This window comes from Pogonomyrmex barbatus, unplaced genomic scaffold (assembly GCF_055798465.1).
Source record: "Pogonomyrmex barbatus isolate J1 unplaced genomic scaffold, ASM5579846v1 scaffold13, whole genome shotgun sequence".
NCBI classification, from domain to species: Eukaryota; Metazoa; Arthropoda; class Insecta; order Hymenoptera; family Formicidae; genus Pogonomyrmex; species Pogonomyrmex barbatus.
In genome coordinates, this window is record NW_028297109.1 from 7,533,636 (window position 1) to 7,556,252 (window position 22,617).

A 22,617-nucleotide genomic window follows, 5' to 3' on the forward strand; every position below is an offset into this window, starting at 1 on the left:
TCAATGTAATGAAGTTGTAACGGTTACTTTAATGTTTTATTTTCTACATGTTTTCTGCGTGCAGTTTCCATGAAATCTGTCGAATTTCGTTCGCAACTCTGTTTTTGTTATCGTAGGCTGTGTATGTACGTTAAATTCGCGGACGACTGAAATGTTATTGACTACGTGGAGCGGTAAAATACATAGCAAACATCGTATCGCAGTTTGAAATTCAGCTGTCAATCTCGTGGAATGCTCGGTAACCACCGGCGAATAATTAAGTAATTTGTTAAATATGCAAAAACTCTATAAAGGGGAATGAAAATTCATCGAGGGCTCAATTATTCCGAGCTATAATAGAAAGTCCGGCGAGAGCCCATAAATCATAGTCTCCCCTTATTTCGAGGAGGAAGTAATTAAAGTTAAATGATCCCGCGATATATTGCAAGTGCAATTAAAATACTTATAACGGCAAATAAATTCAAGAGGATGAGCGACGGGCACCGGGAGACCGTCAACGACTCGCGATCGACCTTCGTGTCGGGATGAAAAAGGGCTAACTGTCACCCACGCCGTCGGGGGAGTATCGATTTAAATATAAAAACGATGCCGGCGGAAAGATATACGAGAGGCTTATGGTATCTTGACGGTCTTCTTCCTTTTTTCATTTTTAAGCTCGCTGCGCCGCCGAGGCTGGGAGTTTGTCCTACGGACGAAAGGGGGAGAGGGGGGGGGAGGGTTTGGTCCCATGAACCCCGGAGACTCTTCTCCACGCTCTTAAGCTGCCCCCGTATCCTCGCACCCTCCTAGTGTTTTGTTCCGGTCCGCGCGAGTCGATTTATTCTCGACACTCGTAAAAAGGCACACACATACACACAGGACTGAAGAAAATAATACTTACAGCTGCACGAAAACAACACATCCCGATACAGATACATAGAGTCTTTAGTCTGCCGAATGTTTTACGCCCAGAGAAGAGAGAAACGAGGTTAAAATTAAAAGCGAGAATTAAAATTAATGTTCTAAAGCGCTTTCTATTTTTTTGATAACGTTTTCACTATTTTTCTTTCTTCTTCACGTTGCGTAAATATTTGTTAATTATTAACCGTTTGAAATTCGAAAGCTGTTAGAGCCATGCTATTTTTCCTCATGGAACGCGTAGGATCGCGCAAATTGATCAAAGAATTAAGCTAACAGCACGACAGGCTTGGGACACCCTGTACATAAAACTACCGATAACGAGTCAATGTGCGTTTGAACGAGGTGCCGAATCGATGAGAGGCAAATTCCCGTGTTTTAATTAAATTCCTTTTGCGTAGGCACTGCAATGTGACAATTTATTTTAAAATCGACACCCGCTGTAACTACTATACGGCCGATTTACCTTTTACCTCGTGATATCGCTACATGTTTACTATGGCTTTTAATATTGACAGACTGATCTGATTCTGATCACTGTCAGTTACTTTCAGAAAATTTCGGATACGCCAAGAAGAAGAGTAAGAGTTAGATTTATGATATCTGAAAACTGTCGATATCTATATAATTCTTAATATATTTGATAGAATAGGATATAAAAATATAATATATCTGCTATATCACGTTACACATTTTTAACGCGATAGCCATCTGCTATCTGCGATATGACACGTTATCGATAACTGCTATAAATGTTAAAGAATTCGTTTTTTATCACCGAATAGTGAAGGGGGAGGGAGGAGGCTGTGTGCCTACGCGGCCAAAAGTAGAATTTCATATCGCAAATGTCGCGTTGTAAGAATTCACCGTCCGGTGTCGCGCTCGGAATTTAATAAAGGCATAAATACAATAACCGAGCCGCATGTGGTCCAGCAGGGGAGAGGAGACAGGGGAAGGGGGACGATCTCGCGCATTCCTTTTTTTTTTCCTTCTTTCCAAATTGTGATCGTGCACCTATCCTACTCGGCGCAATTTTTGCCGCTCGTCCGCCGGAGAGGCGTCACGACGACGCGAACGCCGACGAGGAACGCCATCGAAAGTCGTAAAGATGCAAATGCACGTCTCTGAGAGAGATTGCCAGCTGTCGGTCGACAGGCTCGAAATCGCCAGGAACTTGCCGATGAATCCACCAGCTCTCTCTCTCTCTCTCTCTCTCTCTCTTATTACTGAAAGCCATGTCCCGCGGGAACTGTGAAACGGGCTCCTCAATTCGCAAATATGTATGTTATTACACGAAAGGCGAAGGGACAAGTATTTCGGAAGTATCTTGGAAGAGTACGAGGGAATACCTAGTTCCTATATCCTCGAGATATTCCCCACATCAACCTCCGTAAGGTACATCGCTGCCGTTGCCGCTGCCGCTGTTGCTGTTGCCGCGAAGCAAAGCGCTTCCGAAGTGAGAGAAAAATACACGAGCGGCAAAACCGAGTTTGGGCAGCCGAATATATATTTGGATCGCTGTTCTCTCGCCACGTGATCGATGAGGCAACCGAAACGAGGTGTAACCCGGAAAAAAACACGCGTCACGTCGCTTCTCGCTCTTTTTTTTTTCAGAAATTACCCGCTATTAGCGTACGCGTAGCGGTAATTTACCTTGCTACTAATTACTGCAATATTACCGTGAAAACGCTGACGTTCTCGTTACGATATGCGAATGTATAAGTCACGGAAGCGCGTCCGTGCCGGGTGTCCGGTAGTGTCTAATAAACGAAAATTTATCGTCGCGCGACACACCGGTTTATTTGCCGGCAATTTTGCCCGGAGTCGCGTCGCACGCAAACAAAACGCGCGTATGTTATTCGGCTTGTAATTATAATTCGCGAATTTAGGCAGGGTCAGCCGAGTTTATTGGTAATTTCTTCAGGGCGGCAAGAATTATCGCGCGATCAATGCTTTCGCGTGATACGCCACATATTAATTGTTGGTTTTAATCGAACGGAAAAAATGGGATTGCTTTAAACGCACATATAAATGCAAGCTAGTTTTTAACATTATACAGAAAAAAAAAACAAAAAAACAAAACAAATAGTATAGAACACGGTGCGTTGGCATTAGATTACACATCTTCTTCCGAAGAAAGGGAAATGGTAAGAGTGTTTTTATAAATATGTCTTTAATTGGATTCTTGCGCAAGTAGCACGGATTTAGTTTGGCAATGCGTCGAGCTTAAAATCGCTGTGGTCTGACGGTGGTTTTTATCCAATTTTATGCGGCGTATCTTCTCACGTGAAAAACTGCTGGTTAAAATAAATGAACGTTAAATCTAGTAAAAGGATATAAGATTATTCGGAATAGCGGGCTTTTAAAGCTCCACGATTGTTAAACCATTTCACGTCGGTGATGTTTTCAATTTGCAAAAAAATATATTTATTACACTCACATCGTTCGAAATGTCATGGTGAATATATCAATTCTTCCAACAAATAATGCGATTTTTCGTTACCAAATGGATTGAATTTTATAAACGTAAAACCGGAAAATTTTTATAAAAATAGTACTGAAAAGCTGATAGAAAAAATAAATTTAGCAAACAACGAAAATAAAAATTAAACTAAAACTAGGAAAGGCTTATTGAAACAAATTGATATCAATTATTCAGAAATAAATGATTCATTTTTGTTTATAAGCATTTAATTGAAGTTTATTACTACTAAAACCTTTTCCTAAAATATTTTTGCACGTTTTACGTGTTCTTATTTTAATGATATTTTCAACGAGTAATTTCATCTACAGTGTTTTACTCTCCGCGATATATAACTGGGACGCAAGCTGGATCAGATTTTGATCCATAATTTAGTGGCTAATCGGAAATATCCAAGGGCTCATGTAATCGCGTTATACGTAATAGTGCTGTTGCAGCCGAGTATCAATTAAACTTTTCTAACTACTTTCGCAACTAGAATGAAGGCTTGTGTTTATCCAGCCATTGTTAGCGATATAAATTACAAGGCCAGCGCGATGATGATGCGGGCTATCTGTCCTGAATGCTCTCTAGAATCTCATCTTTTTCAAGCGACACTGATTAAACTTCTATTAATTTCAACATACGGCTATCTCGGCATTGTGTATGTCTTATTTATAAGACTGAAAAATCAAGCAACTCGATCAAGTTCATTGTCGGGCGTCACATCGGGATTTCTTAAGAAACGAGTAAGAAACGTTATAAAGACGGCCGAGAGAAGCTTGTTTATTCAAACTTCAATAACGTAGTAAGCATTTTTGAGAGCGAAACGAGCTCATAAAAGTCCTTCTACAAAAACAAAATTACCTTCAATATTAGATTTCTTTTCATCGCTGTTTTTTTTTTATATACCAAACTATTAAGCTGTGTATACTTTAAAATTTTAGTAATTGTAGTTACAATTGTAGTTACATTTTAGTAATTGTAGTTACGTTGTGAAAATTATAGAAATTTGTAAACTTTACAATTTTTTTACTTTCTATTATTTACCTAATTCTTATTATTCGAACCTCAGCACAATTCCAAAGTTCGTACGCATAATTTTATATTATCCGTAGGATCTGATTTTCGATTTTAGCATTAATATCATTATGCATGCAGCTAGGACGTTTGTTAAAAATGAACAAAAAAAAGCACAGTTTCAATTGAACGATATCGCAAATTGTTCGTGCGAGGCGATTCCCACGAAATGACAATTGAAATTTTTTGCGGTCTATTCGACAAAGGCCATATTTATTATCTCGTTAATTTTAATCCCCCGACCACGCCGTGTGACCCAGTATCACGTGCACCTCGACGACAATGACTTATGGCGCTTTTCCGGTACAATAAGGCTAGGGTGTGTGCACATGTACGTATGCATGAACGCGATACACGTGGACACGCACGTATCTACTCGGTAAAAACGAAAATCGAATATTCCTATTCTATTCGCTTCGTTTGCAGAGTGCCCAAAAATCAAGATGAAATGTTTTTTTTTTTTTTTTTTTCACTGAAGATCTCTTGGCAGATCTGTGAAAAGAAATGTTAAATATCTTTAATCTTTAAATAATTAACGATTAGATATAAAGACATAAAGAAATTTTTTTCAAAAATGATCAAATCTTTTTTGCTGAAGATCTGTTAAACATTAAATTAAGGTATATCTAAGGATTGAACATAATAAAGAAGAATTTGGCAAATTTCTTTTCTCCCTTTCTTCCCTTTTTCCTGCTGATAAGAATAACGTTCTACGTATTGCACCTTTTATGAACATTCTCGAAGCGGCAAAGAATTGCATTTGCCCTGGAAGCTCATTGGTATCGCAAAGGCAGAGCAACCAGAGGAGCCTTTATGGATCTCGGACCTTCGCAAGGATTATTATAGTCATTGTTTAGTGAACTCTCCTTAACGTTTCCCGCGGGCAAAACCAGTATCGTACCATCTGAGCTCAACAAGTTGATAATCTGCTGTACATCAACTTTGGGCCTAAGCGCTTTCGATGAGTACATTAGCATCGTGTTTAATATACGAGAGAATTGAATAAACAATTACCTGTATTTGCGCATAATACACAACTTTACATGTAGATTAAATCGAAAGTTAAAGCGAGTTTCCTCTCATTATCGCGAGAAATAAAAGCTATATCTATCGCGTATCTGGCAAAAGTTGGCCGCTTGTTAGATTACCGATTGTTAGATTAAAAGTTTTCTTACGAAATAAAGTCGCGTTACATGAAAAATATTATCAAGATTTTTATTTTTTTCACTTTGACGCCGTTGCGAGATTGACAGGCGTTTGATTTTCTTGATTTTGTCACTATTTCCTTGTTTAACTCTTAGCTTTTTTATTTTTCCAACACGTATCAGTCAACGTCGCTACGAGTGAGATTGACGAACTTCTCACCCCCTCGGCGGTACTCGTAGCTTAATGCTCTATTTAAAATTGCTCACTACTGTTGTTTACCGTAAGGCCGGCGAGGCAAAAAGTCGTAAAGTTGTAAGATCGATCGACACTCCGGATAATAAAGGATAAGTCCGGTGAATAAATATACGGATTACCATCGAGCGAGCTTTAGTATTGCGCAGCGCAATCCGATTAGAGCAAGATTTCACGAAGGTATAAAATCGAGATGAAGGAAAGAAAAAAAAAGTACAAATCCCGCGTGCATTATGCCGATCGGGACTCGGCGGTTATTCCGGCCCTCTCGTCGATATTATTTTCACGGACTTAATCACTAACGGCCGTGCAGCCAATAAATCGTCCGTAATTTGCTTTAAGCTCCTCACGGAATTATCTATACCTCTACTCTTTGCCGAAGTTTCTGGATTACCTTGAGTCGACTTTCTCGCACACACACACACACACACACACACACACACACATTCGATGTCCCTGCACTTTCTCCCTGCGAGCTCTTTGACCAATCTAGAACTAATTTTCCCCGAGCCCCGAAGAATTTATCTTTTTTTTTTTTCATTTTTTTGACTTGATGGCAAGTTTTTAATATCTCGAGTATCCCGGAAAATGAGACTCGGGAGGAAAGCATGTTGATAGAAAGATATCGAATGCAGAATGTTTTTTATCTGTCGTATACTTAGCGTGTTTTACTCGCTCACGTAACCTTTCAATTTCACTCCATTACAGATAATGGGCAAATGGTACGTCGTGGAAATACTGGAGCACAGGGTGGACCCCACGAAGCCAGTGAGCAGTTCGTACGTCGTTGAATCGTGTCCAATCGTGAAGTTGAGGCCGTTAGATCACGCTTCGTTGAGATTGTTGTGGAGCGAAGACTCTGGAAATTTGGAGTACACCTTCCGGATACAAGACATCGTTAAAAGAAAGGGCTTTTGGCAAACCATGACGTCACAAAACGGTAAAGAGTTTTTCTCCTTGTTTTTCCGTTTAAATTGTATTAGTTGCTCTAAACTGGCTGGTTATTTAAATTTATACGTCATTTATTCGAATTATTATTATATGTATTTTTCAACTTTGAGATAATGATAAATTGATAATAATAAAATGTATTTTTATCAAAGTTTTCATGATAAAGTTAAATAACATTTAATTGAACACAATTCAACAATGCAACGTTGCGATCTAATTAACAGAGACGATGAGACTATTGCCGGTTAGAATACGTAAATTAATATTATATTGAAATCAGATGCATTAATTATCATTGATGTGCAAATTAATGCGTTTGTATTGTACATTTGACATCTACGCAATGAAACGTGTAAACTGGAACCTGATGCAAAAACAAATTTGCGTAAGGAGCAATCGTGCAAAATGAGCCTCGTGATTAGTAACATCATGTTAGCGAAATTAGAGTAACGTGCTTTCAAGTTATAACCTCTTTCGGACAAATCGATCAAGATTGGATGGGTGGGTGGGCGGACTTTACTTCTTTATATCTTAATCGAATCTCTCAGTATTCCGCTTTTCTCGATAAGTTTTAAAGTACCCGACCGTCCCAATTCTAAGACAAGTTACAGTTCTCATCGCGATTGATTTTCCATGTTACACAGTTAGCCGAATTAAAAAATCTTTCATGATAAAACCGGGATTCTTAATTTTTCAATCACTCGAACAACTCCCGTTTTTCCCGTTCGATCTTCCCTCGAGTGTCTCTTTAGATACGAAGAAATGGAATTGTGAAAAATTCTCGAAAATTGCAAAAGAAGGGAAGATGATGAGTAATTTCCGTGAAAACGCGCGTGCAACAATTTTGGCATACGATCCACAACTTCGTTATATCTCGAATAGCTTTCTGCAAGTGGACGAAATTAAAACTCTACTTTCACCGCGTAGGAATTTTTCAATTTATCTCAAATTGTGACGAAAACGTGTTGTGCTTTTGAACGTCTCATTATTATTCCTTTGCCGTTCTTTTTCTCCATTCTTTCCCTTTCTCTCTCTCTCTCTCTCTCTCTCTCTCTCTCTCTCTCTCTCTCTTTCGCTTTCTCTATTTATCGATTTGTTAGATGTATCCGAAGAAATATAATGTCTTGATAAATTTAAATTATATTAGAATTACTTTTTTATAGAAAGCTTTATAAAAAGTTACTTTTTTTTTTCATGAAAAGCTTGAGAGGAAAATCCGAATGATCGGATTGAAATTTTTTTATTATAATATATTTTTATAATATATTTTTAAATATCGAAAGAGAAATCAATGGAAAAGAATTAAAAGAAGTAATCGGATTAATCAAAAAATTGCGAATAGAATTTTTGCGCGCAAAGAGTGTCTCTTTGTTTCGATAACGAGCAGCGAGAAGGGAAATAGATATATCTAGTATGGCCAACTTTGGCACAGAGTTCAAAGTTCTTTCGGGGGTGATTATCATAAGCCGGTCCGAATAACCGATCACGCCGTGCTTGCCGGATGGGTGGTCGAAAGTTTCAGGGCAACTCCTCGCAAAGGGTAAATTGGATTAACGATTCGCGCCCAAAGTTGCATCGGCATTAGGAACGTGCCATTAGGCTGGTGGCTCTTAGAACAGATATGCCCTCTGAATGGATCGTCAAACGAGCAAACGCTCGCAACGAATGGGCATCCCTTCATCATCAGAAGAATCAATCGAAATTTATTTCCCGTCGCGAGAGAAGTTTTAAACACGAAGCAATGAGAAAAAAGAATCGTGAAATATAGCATGTATGTCACATATATTGAAAAAAAATTCTATATCATATCTGTCTCTCATGTATAGATTTTTTGTCAATTCTAGCTTCTTTGACAGAAAGTCGATCGATAACTGGATAACCATAAAATAAATTAAATTAGCAATAAAATAAATCGCGTTATATAAATCATAAAATCGATGATTTATTTCGACGAAAATAAAAACTGAAATAATGTTATTATATAATAAATATTGCAATAGAATAATGATGGTGGTAATAAGATTCAAATGAAAAATAGAATGTGAAATTGAAACGGGTTATTGCACTCATTCGATATCTAGTGACTAATGGTAGGGATAAAGATCTCGAAAAGGAAAAATACGCGGAGATTAAATTGGTTCAACGAAACTGTTTGGCTCGCTGAATACTTCTTTGAACTTCGACCTCTTTACTATGTTTGCGTCCATTGGCGGATTAAAAGCGCAGATTAAAAAGTTTGTTAAGTAAAAATACTGAGCAAAATACTGATTGCTTATATCCGAAGGAAAACACGAAGTTAACGATCTTCTATGTTAAGAACGAAGGATTGTGAAGGATTAATTATCATTATGTTGTATGATAAAAGATAAAACTCACATGCAGAAATTTTATACAATTACATTATACTTTTTTTCTTTAAATCTTTCTTTCCTTACACCTGTGTGAAATTTATATGTGATTCTTTCTGGCTGTATTGTTGAAGTTGATGACATTTTGAAGTCGTGTACATTTAACAATGTATTACAAAGAAATGCGAGGCAGACAGTTGGAAGATTCGATACAGTTGTTGTCAATTATCTATATAATATATCCAGATGAAGATCAATGAGATATATTAGCCGAGAGAATCTCAGAAACGGAACGAACGCAATCGCATATCAATGTAATTCACCAGGACACGCTTCGCCGGCGGCAATTAAAATCCCAAGACGTGCTGGCTAACGATCTTAATGAATTCGAGGAATTGTCCGTGTGATTATCGGTTAACCGTCAGTCGGGGAGGATTCAGCCGTCGTAAGCCGGCGAAGTCGAGGCATCCAATTACGACTGCTGGCTGTCTGGGGGAATGACGAGGAACGCGGAAAATTTCGTCGCTAGGCGCTCCCGAGGAGAAAGCATCCGGCGATGCGGAAAATAATTTTTCAAAAGTCGCACGGCCATCTGCTCTTTCTAATTTCTTTCCGGCCGACTCTGCAAGTTCGTCTCTTCCTCCTCTTCTCCCCCCCCCCTCTCCCCTACGGACAAGCACTTCGAGCCGAGAGCCTCGTCCGACGCTATTCTTCGCTCTTCTTCGGCCAACGGCAAATACAGGATCCGGTATAATGCCCGGTATAACGCGGAATGTAATGCGGATTGAGGTCTCCGGGATTTCGTTTCTGTTCGTCTGACTACCGGAGTATACTAATCCGAAAACCGAAAACGATCTGGACTGGAGGCCCGGGGATAATATACCGCGGCATCGTGAAATTGCAAGAGTATATGTTCCCGATTGACGATTGCATAGACGTTGTTTGTTGGAACTTTGGAAAACTACAGCTATTCGGAATTCGTTCTCATGCTAATCCTCTCTCGTAAATGAATCTTCATTCGGGAGACCAACGTCTCTCTGAAATGAGCGTGTATTTCTATGATCATGTAACTTTATAATCGGAAAATTGATTAAGTTTTTTATTTTTGAATTAAAAGCAGTAAATACATTGTTCTTTATAACGTAGTAATAATAAAAGTGTCTTGTGAAATGAAAAAGGCACAATTATTAAAATAGTTTTCCTTATCTTGTTTTAATTTGCTAATGCTTGTGTGTAATGTATAATATATTAATTTGCTATTAAATTTAATCAATCGTTACGTATAATAATTCTAAAATAAATTGTCAAATATATCAAAAGTTTTTTCTTTAAGTAATTGATTTTTTTACTAGTGAAAATTTAACTGATAATAAAGGCCTCCTTTGTAAAATAACTGTTATAATTATCTCTTTTAAGAATGCATGTCTATCAAATTATTGAAAAGTGTTTTTTAATTTTGACGTTTTGCGTCAGAGAATCTTTGTTAAACCCAATTTTGACCCAGTATTTCAATATTGAGGTACGAGAAAAATTCCGGCGTAATAGAATTCCTGAGGAATATCTTTCCATATCAAAAAGACAGACATAAAAAGGAGAGAAAGGGAAAGAGAGAAAGAGATAGGAACGAGTTAAATATTTTCATATATTTTTACTTGTGTATAAAAACGTGACAGTTGATTATTTTCTACGGATAACATAAAAATAAACATAAAAATAAACATTACGTATGTAATACATACACATGAATGAATAATTAAATTTGCCGTGCAGTTAATTAAATTTGAGGATAGCATATCAAATGAAAAATACAAAAAAAAAAATAATGAAAAATAAATGTCAAGTATCTCCGACAAATAACAAGCTTTTAATAAACCAAAATATAATTTTAACTCACGTAAAATTTTGGAACAATTCGTATTTTGCTGCTGGCTATTTTGCTGCGTTCGCGCATATCGCTTGATTTTACAAAAGAAGCGAAACGTGTTTTTACCTCGGACATTTCTTTATGGGAATAGGAGAAACACGCGCGATCAGTGGTCACTTTTTCGTCGGTGCAACATAAGCGACTTTATTACGGAAAGTTAAATCAATTTCGTGCATTAGCCGTTCCTCGAGCCGGCAGCACTAGGACTCATCCGCAAGGATTCACCCGCGAGAATGTTTTTGCCGTTTTATATAGACGACACGGAATGAAAAACTTTCCTCCGACTTCTTCCTCTCGCCAAATTTAACTTCCCTCGACTTCGGCCGGGAAATCTCATCAGAGCTGCAGCTGCCGTAGGCTAGGTACCTTAGGCTCTAAGAACGAAGATCCGCGAAGGGGGGCAGTTTTTCGCGATGGAATTCATAATTCTTGTGTAACTTGTGTACTTCGCGGCTGCTGGACGCGACGCTTGACGAGACAACGAAGAGACCCTCGGGAAGACTAATATATAGATGTAAGTGCTACCTATCCAAGAGCGTAAGTGCGGAACAACTTTCCGGAGAAGATAAAGACCTCCTATCTATATCGATAACCGACCTAGTTTCCAAACGGATAGCGTTTTATCCTCTTCTTAAGATACGTTAGAGATAAGATGTAAAAGTGCTACATAATCGGGGGGGGATCGCACAACATTTTATTTAATTTAAATGGAACAAAAGTTGATAAAATTAATAAAGAAATTTTCTAAATTTTAATTTTAATATACTTTTCCGAGAGAGAGAGAGAGAGAGAGAGAGAGAGAGAGAGAGAACTATCAATCAAAAACTATCAACGCTAATAGCATATGGGAGGGAGGAGGGAAAGGGGGGAGGGTTGAATATAATCATTTAGGATAATCGGTTAATTGGTTTGCTTGTTAATACACGATTGCTCATTTATCGGTAAGGTATATACCGTTTAGCCGTTAATATGTAATTATTTACATACGCGTGTAGAGAAGTAAACTGCAATCCATCGCTTAACCATTCAATTTGGAGCGGCGATATACACAACGGTAGTTAGCAAAATGTAATGATAGTGTCACGCGTATGGGAACAAATTTGAATATTAATCACGACATCGATCGAAACGACGATCACGGGCGATGACGTTGCCAGCACATTCGCAGCATATGTAATTAGGCGTACGCGCTACAATTACCATTGTCGTTTTAATATAATTGCCGACTTTGGCGCAGTCGGGAAGGAAGGCGCAGCGAGTAGATAAATATCTAATTGCTATCACGATGTAATTACGGGTATCGCGACGTGCTTTCGATTTCATTGCCCGCGCGCTATTCATGTTCGCTTTGCTTAATAGCCGGAACAATCCAGTCGCAGTAAATGTCAATCGCGACCATTTCGGTGAATCGTCATTTCAATGAATTGTCAGGATACAGGCAATGTTTCGCGGCAATGATCGATATGTCACGTATCTATCACAAAATGTCGCCGTTTTCGTTCGACGACACTTCGATCAACTTTAATTACAAGCGACAGATAAAATATTATATACGTACGTACAGAAAAATATAAAATTTTTTGTTTAGTTTTAAACGTTTCTATAACTAAATTCTATTCTATTCTATACGTCGTAAAATTAATTTGCGAAAAAAGAGTACGTACAAGATTTATTTCAATTTTATAGACATTTATATCATGAACATTATTTGACCGAGTTACGTTTAACACGGATTTTTCAATATTTTTGTTATGTAAGAAAAAGATCGACTTCAGAATTATTAAAAGTTGTTTATCAAGGTTATCGAAGATTAACGATTGATTCAACAGAGATAGATTTGTCCCTCCTTTTTATATATAAATTTAATTCGAAACGGAGCGGATGTTTCTAAATATCGGTATTAAAGTGCCATCCCCGTTGAAATATTTCCGACCTCGTTGTGATCCCATGAATGTGAAATGCATATGCATCGCTTATGATGCACATTGCGCATATAGATTGTACACGTGCTCGCTGTCGCGTCTCCGTATATTTCCCTTCATAACGTTAAGTGCGTCCTCAACTATGTAATGAGCCGTAATATTGCGTATTTCTACGACGCTCGTATGTTTTACGTCGTCACAAATTATCATCGAATCCGTTTGAACTACATAATAGTGAGTGAAACCATAATCATATCATTGCAATTCCGATTATTCAAGTATTTTATCCGGAAATTGCAATAAACGGCAATGATTAATTTGCTTAAGTGCCAAAATTACTTATAAATACTATAAGAAAAATGTGAAATACTGCAAGAAAAAATTAAATGTGATAGATAAAAACGCGACTCTAAATTTTCATGTCGCTTGTATTATAAAGCAAATAGTGAAATACTGGTTGCGTTCTATCCCAGTTAATTCACTTAGATCAAACATTTCTGCAGATTAAACATTGCACAGCTTGGAGTTTATATCTCGGGGTCCAGTGAAGTGGTTGAAACTTACATTTGTCAAAGCTGCGACTTAGTCCATTAAACGTGTTCAGATAAAAGTGCCAAGTCCGTGACAAATGATACTAAATACAATAGTATTGCGCACTATTTGTTACCTCACCATGGGAGTTTCTAAAGGAAACACTTTGGTTTCTTTGTAATTTCGTATTCACTCACATCAGCTTCTTATTACTTTACAATGTATATTCGTATTCATTATCCTGATTTAATCACTTCTCAAATACCATAATGGAAATTAATTAAATCCATGAAAGTTCATCATACATCAATTTTACGTAATACTATATTCATATAAAACGTACAATTTTTTTTTTTTTATGTAATGAATAATTAATGCAAAATTTAAGTATCTTTTAGAGTTACTTAGCTATCAGCCCTGTATTATTATAAAGCACGTCATAGAAACGTGCTTCTCTCTTGCGAAAAGTTTCTTCCCGAAGAACGAAGTGTCTAAATACTTCTTTCATGTCCACACGTATGGACCTGGTATATAATATATAGTTTCTATTATGTGGCACTAGCATTATATATAGGTAGATGTATATAATGTTTCTCCTCTCCGTCCCGTATCGGTGGAGGCAGGAAATTGGAAAGTCAAGCTTTCGCTGCTCGGTCGATCCTTCTTTATTGTCGCGCTATCCCATCCTGACAATATCTTAGATGCCTATTTCGAGAAAGTCTCATCTATCATTCTCACCTCATGAGAGCGTGCAACGTTGAACTAATTACCGACTAAATATACCGAGCTCATCTCGGACTTTCAATGTCATTGAAAACTCTTACAATGTTCAAATAAGCCCACCAGTCAGAAAAACTTGAATTTCAATTTTTTTTTATCCCTCCTAATATACGCAAGTTATTTTCACGTGAAATAAAAAACCGTAGGTACAAAGTGTTCCGCTTCCATCTCTTTTTCCATCTCTTCTTCCTATTTCACTCAAGAGCATTCCTCGCGAAGATAAAACTACTTCGTAAAAATAGACTTGTCGTCGACAGACATTTATTTCTGCAGTCGCGACAGTTCCGTTTGTACAAGAGATTCTACTTCGTGCAGCGGACGGAAGCTGACACGAAAAGCCGGGGCAGGAAATTCGATAGGGAGGTCGTCCCCTCCCTTCCTCCCCCCCTTCCTCTTCATCTTGCGTATCGCGGCCCGTTGCTTCTTTTAACCCGGGTGTTGATTTAATTTGCAGGTACCCTGGCGGAGAGGAAAAAGTACATGCAGTTCACCGGCAACGTGCACGTAATGAAGGCCGTCGCCTCGGACATGGTGTTGACTTTCTGCTCCCGGCATCCCAACAATCAGCTGTACTCCCTGCTATTGTCGCGCGAGCACACCCTGCAGAACAGCGACAAACGAGGCGTTCACAATCTCCTGGGACGGCGCGGCCTGAAGAACGTCAGCATCCGCGAGACTTGCGTGAACGGGGGCGCCGGGTCCAGGAGGGGCACCCTCGATCTCGTTACTTGGGCGGCCCTCGTCGGCCTCCTCTCGTCGAGCGTCCTCTTCAGATCTTGCCAGTAGTGAAATTAGACGGACGGATCGATCGATCTCGAGACGCCCAGATCGCCAGACGCGCCCGAGTGTTTCTCTGTTTCTCTCGGACTAATTAACGCGATTGTGCTAACACTTTGGATGCCGCCTCGCGAATAATCTTAGAACATTACGCCGGATTTACGCCGGAAATCCGTCGACTACACTCGATGTATACGTGCTACATTAATGGCGTCTCCGGCGTGAGACGCCTGTGCGTTAAATTAAACAATAATTTCCGCATCAAAAAGTAACTCAAGAGTCATTTCACAAGAGAATTTTTAATTACGAAATATAATCTCTCTTTTGAAATTTATCTTATAATTTATTACTATGTTATGTTACTATGAAATAAAGTGTTTTAATTAACAAATATAATAATACACTATTGATATTCAATTGAAATAAATCGAGCAGTTTTTACAAAGTAAAACACAATCGTTAAACGCATTAATAAGACGCATTCAGGAAAATAATATTTGAAATTTTAAATTGAAATTAAATTACACGAAGCAATAATTAATAATTAATTCTATTTATTATATTGTTCTTTTTTTTTTACCGGTCCAGCACGTATATCTTCAGCACGTATATCAATCGATATAAACTAATTTTAAGTGAAACGAGAGAATCGCATCCAAAGGGTTAAAATTATATACCGCGCGCCGACGGACGTTCGATCATTGACATCGAAGATTTCTTCCGCAATTAACTTAACGTCATCGTGGATACTCGATCAACATCACGAAAGCGGGATTTTGCGATTTAGATCCGCGGCGTTTCCGGTCTCAGGTAATCGCACAGAAAGAACGAGCCGCGTCGACGGGATTTGTGATTCGGCGGCTTCAACGACGATTTCTAAGGAAGAATCGGATCGCGGCAAGATCGAGTCGGGGGAGGGAGCATCGATATCATCTGCGATTCCCTCGCGGGAGCTTCTTCTGTTCTTCTTTCTTTATAGATCGTCGGCCATTCGAATATTTTTCAGCGACGTCCGCCGATCGTTTGTTCCCTCCCCGAGAATGAATTACCCATTAGACGATTTTTCTTCCTATCTCTCCTCCAACCCTCCTTGGACCCCGTCGTGAACATCTCGCTCTTCGCCGTTGTTCCGCATGGTTTTTAATCAAAGGCGCTTTGTAACGAGCGTAAAAAGTTCATCGCGAACAAAGCGCGGGGTTAATTTTTTCTCACCGATGTTTTCTTCAGTTACACGTCAACGTGTAACTTTTCTCATTCAACGAATCTTGCCCAGCGAGATAATTTTATATCTTGCTCTTATATCGCCTCTTCGATATCGCACGCGACTTAAGCTAACCTCCTTTATGCTGTATTAGGTGAATAATTATTTCTAGGATTAGACGTTTACCCTTTCGTACATAATATTACTTTTTGCGACGGGGATCCAAGTCTCTCTACGAATAGATTCATCGTAAAAGCCGAACGTGAAAAGAGCACTTCCGAAATTTCAGCAAACTTTTGCTAAGATCACTTTGCCCACTTAGCGTCCGTAGCGAAAATACGCAGTCTCCCCTTTAATGGCGCAAATCCCAACGAAATCCGTAACAGAGAGAGAGAGAGAGAGAGAGAGAGAGAGAGAGAGAGAGAGAGAGTAAGAATGATGGAACATCAGAATCTCTTGCGCGGGAACCGAGGATTTCCCGCAAATACTTTTCCGATAGCTAAAGGACGCGCGCCCGTTTGGGGCGCACTCTTTGGCATCCCTTTGACCACGCTGAGGGATGTTCGAGTGGAAGTAATGCTCTATCTCTCTCTCTCTCTCTCTCCATCTCCTTTTCCTCGATACTTGTCCGTCAGAAAAGTTCCCTCGAATTACCTTATCGCGGAGAACATCTCGGTGCCCCGACTCGTGTCCCGCCGATAAGAGCGCGGATTACGGGGGAGAGAAATGGGAGTGCGGAGGCAAGGGATGTTCTCACATTCTTGTGTGCTGCGTCAAACAGACGAAAAGATAGATAGGAGTAGATAGAGCAGAGAGTGAGAAAGAGCAGAGAAGGGAGAGGGAGGGAGGAGGGGGGGAGGGAGGGTGAGGTATGCTCTCGACGATTTCGAGTTCCACTGATGCAGCAACCTCATGCAGATTGCAGAACTGTCTGAACGGCGATAATGCCGTTCCGCGGGAAGAGGTTCCCCCGAGATTCGCTCTCGCCCTCTTCCGGGGTTTTCCGTATACCGGGGTGCTTTCAAAAACACGGCTGATGTCGACCACGGTGAGTGTGCCCTACGACGATTAGTAACTCGGTTCCGTTAACGTTTTTAAAAGCGACAATGACGCTTACGATAAAAGTTGTGCCTATGTACCTGTTGAGTGACAGTTAGTCTAAACCATTCTAATTCTTTCAAGCCTGTTTCCTTTTATGACAGATATATATCTTTTACAAGAACATTTTAATCCTCGTTAACATAAAAAAATTTCAGATAAACTCTGTGAAAAATTATTCATATTTGTTTTTCTATTATTATTAATTTTAATATCTAACGGAATAAATTTTTTTTTTCATAGAATTGCGTAAGTACCGTATCTAAATCTAAAAACTTATCCTTTTTCAAGACACCCTGTATTATTCAGCTCGGGTCACGTACACTTTGCGAGTCGGCGTCGTCGCGATGTCGGCGTCGTTCTCTTTTGCTACGCCGCGTAACGAAATCACTGAAATCTTCGTATTCGCGCCTGGAATTTTCAAACGACTACGCAAACAAGTAACACCCACGGTTTCTCCAGAAACCGTCAGCAATTATTGATTTATTAATCAGATTTGTTAAAAGAACGAAAACATGAATCGAATCTTTTGCATGATTATTAAATAAGTATCCCATTTGGGATAAAAGAAATAAAATATATACATATACGATATAAGGACCAGCAAATAACTCTGATTGTCGAATTTTTATACATCTCTCAATGTTTCTAATACGATTAAAGCGAAAGGAAAGGTATACCGCTTCCGGAATTTTCATTATTAAAAAATCGATGTTTACGAATATTATTTGAGACCGGTCGAACGTTGCGTGTATTTACCATAAGTAATTGTAATTTTGATTAAAGCTCCGAAAAGATCTTTGTTGTCTCGACTACTGTTGTATTTGGTAATAATCTCTTTTTTTTTAGAAATAAAAAACAAAATTGTCGAAGAATAAGAATTCGGTTTCTATAATTTAGTTTAATTTATAAATAAGATTAAATAAACATTTGATCAGTAAACGGATAAATATACGTATTTTATTACATCAGATTTCAACTCGGGGTGAAAATAGACTTTTCGGAACTTTACTCGTAATTTTAGGCGACAGATCTAAGTGTTCAATTTAAATAAATCAGTACAATCGGAAGCCGCATGAATAACATCTCTTTTCCAGAAAAAAATTTAATCACGACCAAAGTTTTATTCTCTGTGAAATAGTGAATGCTATATTTGATTCAATATTTGATTAAGTTAAAATCGACGTTTGTTTCCCACATTTCTCAAACGCTTTAGACAGAATAAAATACTGTTCGTGGTTAACTCTTGAAAAAAAAATCTGATTTGTGTGGTTTCCAATCGCATTGATGCAAATAATCACGTCGTACATGACTCGTATCTTTGAAAAAAAAAAAAAAAAAAAAAAAAAAAAAAAATATCGATTGTCGTTCTTCCGTATAAACTCGAGATACACGATAGACAGAAATGCAATGTCGTACATGTTTCCGGGTGTTAGCGAATGTTAAATGACAATAGGTGTCAGCGGTCAAGCTGATTCTGCGAGGATGGATAGGTGTAGCGAATTGTCGTGAATGTTTAAAGTCTAAACTATCAAACCAAATATCGCGCGAGAGAGATGTACCATGACAGTTTCACATTCAATCTGCAGCTCTCGAATGTTTTCTCTACAGTCGTTTAGAATTAAGAATGCCAGTTACCGATAAGCTACGTAATTAAGCCGCATAATTCTTAGCATTTCCAAGCTGGAATTAAACCAAAGCTTTACCGTTAGATTTTATCTAAATTTTGTTATTTTTTTTTTCGATTCGCTAGATTGATGATACAATTATAAAGTTATATAAGCTGCGTGTATGTGTCGCAGAGAAAATAATAATTTAATCTGAAATAGTGAAACTGAAATAGCGAGATAATTATTTCGCTTCGAAATATAAAGTGCTACTCGAAATACAATAATTATATTTATTATTTTGTTAATTGTTTTATATATAACTCTATAAAGCAAATTTATTACTGATTATCGGGACGCCGTTATTACTAGAAAGTCTATTATAATATAACGTAGTTGTTAAAAATAATCATATTTATATGTATAAAACGCCGTAAAAATATAATGAAAACTAAAAATTACCCGTCGATTAATATCAAGATGCGAGAAGTGATTGTGATTAAATTAAAACATAATTATAACAACGATTACACGAATGCATTCCTTGAAAAGTCTGATAAACTAAAGTCTGATAAGTTATCATTTGGATATTCACAAAATTGTTAAAAACATTCGGCAAGATAACTCGATAAATATAAACGCTCGCGCGCGCGTGCGCGCGATTTTTTATTAAGGTCAAACATATTGATTTTAATAATTCGTATTCTTATTTGCAACACACATGTCAATTCGCAAACGCATGTTGGCAATGTTGTGCAACAAAAATAAGAATATAAAATAATCATCTGTACCGGCGATAAAGATAAATTTAAGAAGAGCCACAAATGTGTGAGGAAATTATTGTAATTTAAGGTCGACGCCGCTAGTTAATTGCTGTAAATTAATATCGATTGCGCAATCGCGCAGCGGTTCGTTCGGCTCGATGGGACGAGTAAAACAATTAAAGCTTACGACGGGACGCGATTAAGGACCTGGTGGTGTTCGATAGCTCGGGAAGAAAGAGCGGCTTATCGATCCCCGAGTGCTCGAGTGCGGTCCAAGAGAGCTACCACGTTGTTTCCGTAACGTAACGTCGTGCCGTTATGCAGAATTTACGAGGCCGCGGCGCTAACCACGCGAGAGCCACGTGTCATCAATTTTTATATCACACTCACTTCCGAATCAAGCTTAAACACGATATTTCTTTTCGAGGATACGGCGGATTTATCGGACGATTACACGGGAATCCCATAACTTGCGTTACGATCCGGCCGCGCATTTCTCACATCCGCGCACGAGGCTCTGCACTTACTTTTTTCAGTACCTCGTCATTTATTGAAGAATTATATTACCGATATCTCGATTCGTATTTCTCGTATCCGAAATTCATCTCCCGATACGATCATCTCCAAACGTATGTTCGGGAGATTCGAATCTCAAGACGGAACAGCGATTCAACATGAAACTTCCTCCACGACTGTGTCCGGAATTTATTGTTTAAACAATTCACATTCGCCTGGACAATCGTGCTTCAAAATCCCAAATTTTGCATCGCTTATGAACAAATTGATATTCGCTTATCTTTTTTTTTTTTTTCTCAATTTGAAGAATCAATGTGTCATACAGCGATGAGTATTCGATTCTCGTTCTCGTCGCAGATGTGTTTTTAAGATTTCTCGAGAACTTCCGATCTTGAATAATGTTGGAAATGATTCAAGATTTTTCAAGTCACATATCCAAAGCAATTAAAAACTTGTTAACCCATCGCAATTATCAATTAATTAATGCATCAACGCGAAAGAGACGTGACGAAATAAAAGTATATGAAATCGTGACGTTTTTCGTGAAGATGTAGTGTGTGTGTATATATCTTGACTTCGACAAGATATTCGTGATATCGATCGTGAAAACTGCCCACAATCATCGCTAATTCGCGTTCTCGCGATAATTTAAGTGTAATGAGGGATATTAGAGAGCTCGTTATTGAATTATTGTATAACTCGACGCCACGGTCGCGCGGGAACGCGCGATGTTATGTTTAAAATGCTCTAGAGTCTTTATTTATTGTACAAAACGCTGGATATTATAAATATATTATATATATATATATATATATATATATATATACGTATAAGTTATATATACACATCTATAGTACCTAATACGATGTAATCGTATGCTTATTATGTGTATAAATATGGAACAATAAAAAATTACTTCGACGTTTCATGAACCTGCATTCATTTCTTTATTTCTAGTCAGTATTTTATTTCTTCTTAGATCTCAGTATTCTTCTTCTATAATAATAATAATAATAATAATAATAATAATAATAATAATAATAATAATAATAATACACAATTGTATATCTAAAAATTAGAAAGTGTTTCTAAACGAATAATATGCTTTCTTCTTGCGATATTAATTTACGAAAATCTCGTCTACGTACGCACGTTACGTTGCGTTGAAAAGCGACGAAAGCAACTTTAATGTTACACCCGAACATATAATGCATTTCAACGTAACGTGTTACGTCACGTAACTTGTACAAAATGCAAGCGGAAAGTTTCGAAACTTGCTCTTCGTACAAGGAGCTCGTGAATAACCGTGCCGCGGCGAGAGAACGAAAGGAAAAAGCTTTCTGAGCCGCTCATATATTTGCATCGACGAGCTGTACTGCGAAACGAAAGTTTCAACCATCGACGGTAACCAGACGGTACATAAATGTCAGACAGCATCGGAGATGTCAGACGATCTATCATAAAATATTGGCGTTTAATTTTTAATAATGATTGAATTAGTTTTAATAATAATTTAAATTAGGACAAGATCTTCTTATTTGAGATTCTTGTGAGAAATTCTAAAAAAAAAAATAGAAGTAAAGACAGAGAACTTTTTACGAAAAAGAGAAAGTACCGTGTGAAGAATTTAATTATGCAATTAACTATATTGAGACTGTAATTATAACTCTTTATTACGTTTTTACGCATCACATATCGGTAAGTATCAAATCATCTTTTATTAATCCGAGATAATCTGTAAATTTAAGAATATTGCAATCAAGTAACATCTTTCAGATTTATTGCATTGAATGGGCTAGAGCAAATTGACGTAAATATTTAATTCTGTGATATATGTAACCGTTCCATTGATTCATTACAGAATATACAGAATATACTGATTCAAAGCTCGTACGGTTTATTGTTGTATACTATCAATTTAATTATTTATTTGTACAATTTGGCATTACGTTATAAAACTTAATAATAAATGTAATGTAAATGGATTTTATATATTTCATGAATTTTGAGATGAATTATTTGAAATTTATAAAACACTTCAATTTGTAGACATACTGAAAAAATAAAAGAAAAAAGTAATATATTATAAATGATCCATTTTTAAAAAAGGCATGTTGAGTCGATACTCGAATATATCGAATATATCGAAATTATTGTTGTCGATTTTGTCGTTATGCCGATTAGTTTTCTCGCTGCACTAAATATATATTTCACTGTTTATGCCTATCTATTTTAGGGCAACGAATCTGTGAAGATTCAACTGCAATACTTTTTTTTATAAATATAAATATATAAAAATAATCTAAGACAAGTTTCACAGATTTGTAACCCTATTAAAAAAATTGTGTCACTTACCGATCCG

General features: G+C 37.6%; 1 protein-coding gene across 1 annotated transcript in view; it reads left to right on the plus strand.

Moving 5' to 3' along the window:
- LOC105425576 (uncharacterized) overlaps positions 1-18,757 on the plus strand; it is a 60,433-nt gene extending 41,676 nt beyond the window's left edge. Inside the window, exons 2-3 of the mRNA XM_011636417.3 lie at positions 6,545-6,776; positions 14,747-18,757. Of these exons, the coding sequence (XP_011634719.2) occupies positions 6,545-6,776; positions 14,747-15,078 (564 nt within the window). The 3' untranslated portion in view covers positions 15,079-18,757. The remainder of the gene's footprint in view (positions 1-6,544; positions 6,777-14,746) is intronic.
- The last annotated feature ends 3,860 nt before the right edge of the window (positions 18,758-22,617 follow it).